The sequence below is a fragment of the Olea europaea genome, chromosome 8, assembly GCF_002742605.1.
Source record: "Olea europaea var. sylvestris chromosome 8, O_europaea_v1, whole genome shotgun sequence".
Classification (NCBI taxonomy): domain Eukaryota; kingdom Viridiplantae; phylum Streptophyta; class Magnoliopsida; order Lamiales; family Oleaceae; genus Olea; species Olea europaea.
Window position 1 is genome coordinate 18,064,088 of NC_036244.1, and position 7,887 is coordinate 18,071,974.

At 35.5% G+C, this 7,887-nt stretch overlaps 1 protein-coding gene across 1 annotated transcript; it reads right to left on the reverse strand.

Moving 5' to 3' along the window:
• Positions 1–2,413: 2,413 nt before the first annotated feature.
• Positions 2,414–7,320, reverse strand: LOC111399054 (multicopper oxidase LPR2-like). Its single transcript, XM_023026271.1, has 4 exons — positions 6,854–7,320; positions 3,064–4,521; positions 2,840–2,895; positions 2,414–2,685 (listed from the first exon to the last, which is right to left on the reverse strand). The coding sequence occupies exons 1-3, from the start codon at positions 7,070–7,072 to the stop codon at positions 2,842–2,844; spliced, it is 1,731 nt and encodes a 576-aa protein (XP_022882039.1). The 5' UTR covers positions 7,073–7,320; the 3' UTR covers positions 2,414–2,685; positions 2,840–2,841.
• Between the last annotated feature and the right edge of the window lie 567 nt (positions 7,321–7,887).

Genomic DNA, 7,887 nt, shown 5'->3' on the forward strand with positions numbered 1-7,887 from the left:
CACATCGGTAAAATACCGAAACAATGACCAATATATAAAGAATTGTGACACTCCTCTTAAAAAGGTTGACCTTATTAAGATGGACCCCAAGTCTTCACATGGTATCAGAGCCCATTAAGCTCCAACGAGCGATTCGATCCGATTAAGTCTCTAAAAATGAGCACACGGATTTCAAGATTGGTCTGCTCAAACGAGCCACCATCTTGCGGGGGCATGTTAAGGGAATATAATCCCACATCGGTAAAATACCGAAATAATGACCAAATAGATAAGGATTGTGACACTCCTCTTAAAAAGGTTGACCTTATTAAGATGGACCCCAAATCTTAACATGGTATCAGAGCCCATTAAGCTCCAACGAGCGATTCGATCCGATTAAGTCTCTAAAAAATGAGCACACGGATTTCAAGATTGGTCTGCTCAAACGAGCCACCATCTTGCGGGGGCATGTTAAGGGAATATAATCTCACATCGGTAAAATACCGAAATAATGATCAATATATAAAGAATTGGGACACTCCTCTTAACAAGGTTGACCTTATTAAGATGGACCCCAAGTCTTAACAACCATTACAACCTAAACCACACTATATCAAACACGGTAGCAGCAAACACATTACATCATACTCCACACTACGCGGTTTAAGGGCATGGGTCACGCACTTAAGGTGCTGAGTTATGGCGATTTGGTGTTTGGGGTGATGATATCTTGTTGGGGTTTGGCATAGGCAAAAAAAAAAAATTTGAAAAACCCGATCAAATAGTCAAGCCTAATTGACTCGGGTCGATTTGACACAAGTAATTGGTTTGATTTTATTTTAAACAAAACTATGGTGAGTCAGTTGGGTTATGGTTTGAAATCTCAAACTGTTGGTTAATCGAACCAACCCTACCCAGTTACAAGTTCACTTTTTTTTTTTTAATTTAAAAAAATCAAAATCAAAAGATAAGTCATAATCTCATAATTATATTTCAATTCCCTCCAATTTATGATGTTACTCGTAAGTAATAGCACCGATAATTTCCTTTTGCAAACATACTTAGCATTTTTTCCCTACTCAAACAGTTAGATTACATAACATGTAGAAAAACAACAAAAGTTTTTAAGTTTTATGTTGGTCCGTCTCTATTAACTTATTTTATTTATTAGTTAATTATTCTTGTAATGTAAAATTATTTAGTTATTTTAGTTATTGTAATTTAAGTGGCCCAAAATTCGAACAATTTTTTTTAAAAAAATTCAATTTGGACTAAAAGTCCAAACCGACTAATCGAACTGGTTCGATTCGGTTTAAGAACTGAAGTGGGTTGATTTGGATTGAAATTCGTCTAAACCGACTACTTAGTTTTGGTTTCGGGTTAGAGTCCAAACCAATTAATTTATTTTTAATTTCGGGTTAGAGTCGAAACCAATTCACGCCCAGGCCTAGCTGGGGTGGCGATTTGCAGCTCTTTGGGGGTTGATTAGGTGTTTGGGAGGGTTGATTTCCAACCGAGTTCTCAATTTGGGGGGGAAATAGTGGGTGGGTTGTGGGTTGGGTATTAAGTTTCTCCTTTTTTTTTTTGTGTTTTTTCCCTTATTAAAAATTTATTTTTCAATTGAACAAAGTCCAACTCACCTAAATCTCTTACACAAACATGCCATGTCACAAATTCCGTCTACCACGTCATCAAGTCCGTCAAGATGTCCAATAGAAATTGGCTCGATGATGGATGGGATCGGACTTTCTAAAGTTCAGTGACTAACTACGTAGTTTTGAAAGTTTAGTGACATGGTGTAAACTTTTGATAAAGTTCAGTGATAAATGAAGTAATTAACCTATCAAATGTCTATGTCTTGAATTTATGCTAAAACTTCATAATAAAAGGGTTCATCTACACCCTAATAACTAAAAGTTTAGTCAAACATTACAAAATTACAAGAATCATGTTTGAGATATGAGACATCAATCGGATTCTAGATGTACGAAGCAGAAGAGAAAAAGCCATAAATTCTTAAATCTCTTTAAACTTCCTTGAACAATTTTTTTGTTGGGCCTCTTTCTCCTTTGCCAAGATTCAATAATTGAATATTTTAATTTCAATTTTCAAATTAGAATGATAAACTTCTTGGTTTTAGCATCTTGTTATCTCTCAAGCTTGATTTTTCAAAATTGTTCCTACGAGCTTAAATTCCTTATCATAAAGAGTTAGAAAAGAAAAAGAAAACAATTTTGTTTAGTCGAATTATTGCCATGCCGATTGCACAACTTTATTCGACTGCAATCGCATGGCATAGATGATTTCATCACTGGAATTTTCTCAACAGGTGTTGCAATTTCAACGCCTATAGGCATGTGATCGCATGCCTCAACTTTCTCATCTTCATTTTGGCCTCCAGAATTTTTTCCTTTGTTTAGCTTGGAACATATGATTGATCCACATAATCTTCAATCATCAATTCTCGGTACAAATCAACTTTTGGAGTTTTTCAATGTAGTCCCCAGGCAACAATTCTTCATTTTTCACCCTTAAAAACAAATATTTCCTTTCATTTCTCTAACTTTACATTTGATCATCTCCATACATCTCATTTTGATTACAGTGCATTATAAATTTAGCAGAATTTTGCCACATTCTTGCTCGATCTTATTTAAAGGTGTCGTCCATGTATTACATTCTTGTTCTTCAACGGTGGCATCAAACCTGCAGAAAGGTACAGTTAAAACATTGGAGTTACAAGAATCAAAGAATATGAATTCATCAAAGGTACATTCTCATTTTTTCCACACATATGAGAGGATAATTGGAGACAATTCTTACAAAAGGCACGCTTGATATATCTGGAGAAATTCTTTACCTCTACTTGATGAATTTCAATGGCCTCATCATCACATTGTCCTCGTGATCTAAGATCTGCATATGGCAAAATAAATTATGAATGTTCGTCCGGATATAACTAATAACAGTAGTTGGATCAAAATATCTCCTTTAATAATGAAAAATAAATAAAAATCAAGATGCTGCCATAATAGAGCGAAAATAATGTAAAAGGGCATTCATAGTGTCAGGAAAATTACTCACATGGCAATGATATACGTAGCCAGGCTCTGCAGTTGCATCAAACCGATATGATTCATTCGAATGAATATAAGAAAACCTTACTAGTATTCTTGTAACATATCCAGGCGTCATCTTGTAAACATTTTTCCATCCCTTCTCGTGGGTCGGTGCCTCTATCTTCTTTCCACGTGCATACTTGCCAACGTGGCACTTGATAGCATCGTTGTTCTTCGACATGCATTCTTTAAATTCATCAATGTTCACCAGTTCTGTTTGATCCAAGGCCACAAAAAGTCCGAGATGAATATGCAACGGGTGATTATCTTCCGTTAGATTGATCACATTCCAAATCTCTGTGGCCCCTACTTTTGGTGTCTCTGTCACTGGTGCTTCATATGATTTTCCATTGATGTACAAATGTGTAGGTTCATCGATCTTGCTCGTGTACTCATACATGGCAATGTATCGTGTGAGTGACGCGCTAGATAAATTTGGGGATGGATAATTGATCAATTTACTTGGAATTCTTGATGTGTCCAACTCATGGTGGGGTTTTATGATGAATTTCATGACTTTGCTATTGGCTTCATTGACAGGATCTCCAGAAGGATAAGGATATGATGCATTATTAGACAAAATATCTGAATCAGACTTTGACTTCGAGAAGTCAATGACCACATCAGCAATTTCCGATGGAGCCAAAAGGATGTCGTTGACCATTACTGGTTTTTCGTTGTAGGCTGAGTCAGACGCCAGGTGGATAAATCCCAAACCACTGGCAAAATAGAATTTGAAAAACCTTGCATTGCTAGCATTAATTATTCGGAACCTGTATTTTCTCCGTCGCACGATCATGTGGGGCCACGCCTTCCCATTGACTATGATTGCATCACCAAAATACTCTGGCTGCCACTGTGGATGTATTGAAGGATTATTTCCTGTGGGATTCATGTAAATCGAACCATCAGTGCGGAAGCTCCGATCAAATACGACCAATGGACGATCAAATTCTTCATCACACGGCAATCTAAGTGGCGCCTCGACATTGGGATCCCGGATGATGTAGGCCCCCAACAAGCCAGCCAAAAGGTTGACTCTAGTCAGCCCCATAGCATGATCATGGTACCACAGGGTCCCTGGATGCTGAAAATTGTGGTAGTGATACTTTTTCTTCGTCCAAGTGGGTCCCCGCTCTTTGAATTTGGCGGTGAACCACGAGGTTGAGAGTCCATCGCTCTCCGGTTCATCAATGCCTCCGTGGAGGTGCACCACTGTAGGAATGCCCTTTTTGGTGGACGGTATGGCAGTTGGAATAGTTGGATCCCAGGGCAATATATGCTTTGAGGGGAGATAATTTCTCCATGTTATATAAGTCTCGATTCCATGAAGAGCTTCAATTGTAGGACCAGGAATTGTTGCAGTATCCTTTGATAAACCAAATGCAAACACTGTAGTTGGAGGAAGATCTCTGTGAAATTTCTGCAAAGGAAAAAGAAAGAAATCTCAGACTTATTTCAAGAAAATTAATCAAAATAGTCATCAATTTCGACCTTACAAATGCCAATGTTAGCCGTTCATGTTCTTCTCGTATTTTCTATTGCCTAAAATGTCGTGAACTCTATCTAGCGATAAAAATTCCTTCCATCTGCTATGTTTGCATAATAAATACTTCAAAAATTTTAGAATTGTTTGAGACAGAGCTACATTAGTCAATTAACTAATGATTTCAAATAAATGTGATCTGAATTTCAATAAAATACATGTGATGTAAGACAATTAAGGATGGTGTCCATTTGAATGTTTGAATTGAATTTTTGAACAAGTCATCAAACCACCTATAAACTAGTGATGCTGACATGTATTCCAAAGTAGAGATAATTATGTAGAAAGTGATACTGGACATTATCTGGAATTAAGACAACATTTTCTTCTGTCTATTAGTAGAATCCAATGTAGGACATCAAGATTAAGAGATTAGACTTTAATATCGCATATCTTAATTACCAATATGACCTCCTTTATTTTCATATCCTCATTGAACATAATGCACTAATATGTCTATGAAGATACAGAAAGCTAACTGCTAAAAATGGGGGGATTCTGTGAACTAACAATGAAACCAAACACTTTCGTCCCAATTTTATCCGATGTCCCCAAAGCGCCCAAACTAATAGGTCGTGAGAGATGGTAAGGCTCATAAACATTTCTTCTTTGGGGTTTCTTAGTCGTACCAAAATACTTCTATCGTGTGTCTCATGCAGCGAAGAAGGTGTACAGCGTGAGAGAATTTGACTAGATATATGCTTAAAACTGGTTAAATAACGAAGGGTCGTTTTCAGGGACAACCAAAACGATGTTTTCGATGCATATACAGTCAGTATTGTAGGAAATGTACAAACATAGAAGTCTTAAAATCAGTGTGAAAGACTCGAGAACTAAAGCAAAAGACAGAATCCTGCAAGTCTTAAAGTCTAAGTGTAACGCACATATAGTCATTATTATAGGAAATGTACAAATATAAAAGTCTTAAAGTCAGTGTGGAAGCCTCAAGAACTAAAGCAAAAGAGAGAATCCTGCAAGGATTTCAGTTCACATATTCTTAATCCTTGCACCTTCTTGTTTAGACTTCAGAGGAACCTTTATGCCTTCATGAAAATTTTATTTAAAGTTAACTTGCCCCTAAATATTAAGTTTTAATACAAGAATATTTTATTAATCAAATTAAAAGTAAGACTAAGACAAAAGTTACTTCCAAAATCGAGCTCTTTTTTTTTTTTTTTTGGAAAACCAGGAACTCTTCCAAATATATTTGGAAGTAAAATGTTAATTAAAAGGTAACTTTTTTTTTTTTTTTTTTTTTGGAAAACCAGGAACTCTTCCAAATATATTTGGAAGTAAAATGTTAATTAAAAGGTAACTTTTTTTTTTTTTTTTTGGAAAACCAGGAACTCTTCCAAATATATTTGGAAGTAAAATGTTAATTAAAAGGTAACTTTTTTTTTTTTTTTTTGGAAAACCAGGAACTCTTCCAAATATATTTGGAAGTAAAATGTTAATTAAAAGGTAACTTTTTTTTTTTTTTTTTGGAAAACCAGGAACTCTTCCAAATATATTTGGAAGTAAAATGTTAATTAAAAGGTAACTTTTTTTTTTTTTTTTTGGAAAACCAGGAACTCTTCCAAATATATTTGGAAGTAAAATGTTAATTAAAAGGTAACTTTTTTTTTTTTTTTTTTTTTAAGATTAACCAAACATGATTTAGGTGTCCTTGGGCCTCATCTGCTTTGCTGGAACTATGTAAAAGCAGCTTTAACTGAAAATTACTAATGATACACAAGTTTTCTACAGTTAGAGAACAGCAGATGAGCTGCAAAGTGACGTTCCCTTTTATGCCACTTCATTATCCTCACACGAAAAAATAAAAAAAGTTTCTTGACTAAATTCATAGAGCCTCGATGTGAACCCATCAAATCCACTGTTTGAAGAAGGTCCCAAGATTTCGGTTGTTAGTCCATCCAAGTGGTACATGAGTTGGATTTAAGAAGTCGTGAATCAATCCCAAAAAAATTTAGCACAAAGAAATCAGTAATTGGTGGATAAATATTGAATTCTTAGCCATAAGAAAGAAAATAATCAATTAGACAGATAGAGACTTCAATTACATGAACTCAGTAGTCTGTAAAATGAAAGTGGCAATAAAAGGGCACTCACCATTATTTTAATCAATAAAAAAGGAAAAAAAAAATACGCCATGAAATTTTCTTTAGAATTGACAATAAAATTTTATAGAAATTGAATTTAGAATTCATACCCATTTCTTGTGAAACATGCCAATCTGGAGAGACTTGGGAACTGGAAAACCATTTACAGTATGGAAGCCCTTGATTCTAGGCATGTCTGGGAGTTCATCAACAAATATTTCCAGCTGGGATGGATTTATTAACCCATCTTCTGCCCATGCAAAAACCACTAGTCCCAACAATGCAAAATAAATTATCTGTAACACAAAAATTCGTTCCATACCTACCATTTTTTGCAGAAAATGAAGAACTTTTGAGTAAGAAAGAAGTGGGTAAAATGGAGAATATAGAAACGCTTCACATAAGTCAGAGATAGAGATAAAGATGTGGTTCGATGTCTACGAAACGCTTTACACGAGTGAAGATTTTATAGAATGAGAAACTAAAAATCACGGGGTGTGAAAATGAAAGGAGAGCAAAAGCTTTTGACTGAGTGGCAGTGGGCTTCGATGTCTCCGAAAAAGTTAAAACAAGAAAAGCGATACAATTCCAGAGCGTGCATGAGATTTTTTGCTATAGTTTAATCACATATCCATTTCTTCGTCTTTTACATCAATACAATTAATGGAATCGGCAAACCTGATATTTAAAGAGACTACCTAGTACTTAATTCTTCCGGCTAGTGAGTGGTCTATATTCAATTCTACATATTTTTTGTTACTTCAAGGACAATACAAGTCAAATTTGTTACATAGTGTTAGGTGCGTTGCAATAAAAGTAATGCTATGTAAATTTGTGTTAAGTACAAGTTTAGGTCGCAGTGCTCCTAAGATTTAGACTTGTGCTAAACACCCACAATGCTACATAGAATGTAATGCAAGTATATGCTAGAAATGAGATAGACCCCAATCGAATGGGTTTGTCTAGATTCGTGGGTGAATGACATATAGTGGATTGCATTAGTATCATGAGTTATAACTGTTGAGAAAGGGTTGTTCAGAACCAACAAATGCCGTATATGGAATGGAAAATGGGAAGATGGCTGCAAGAGAAGCCATGCTATTGCGTTGTTCGACCGTTGGAGGCCGTTTTGGGACGTTGCAAA

Excerpts from the sequence above, each read along its gene's own strand:
- LOC111399054 (XM_023026271.1), bottom strand. The coding sequence starts at position 7,072 with ATGGTAGGTATGGAACGAATTTTTGTGTTACAGATAATTTATTTTGCA. Across the intron at positions 4,522-6,853 it reads GCATGTTTCACAAGAAATGG|AAATTTCACAGAGATCTTCC; the intron begins GTATGAATTCTA and ends TTTCCTTTGCAG. Across the intron at positions 2,896-3,063 it reads GCTACGTATATCATTGCCAT|ATCTTAGATCACGAGGACAA; the intron begins GTGAGTAATTTT and ends TGCCATATGCAG.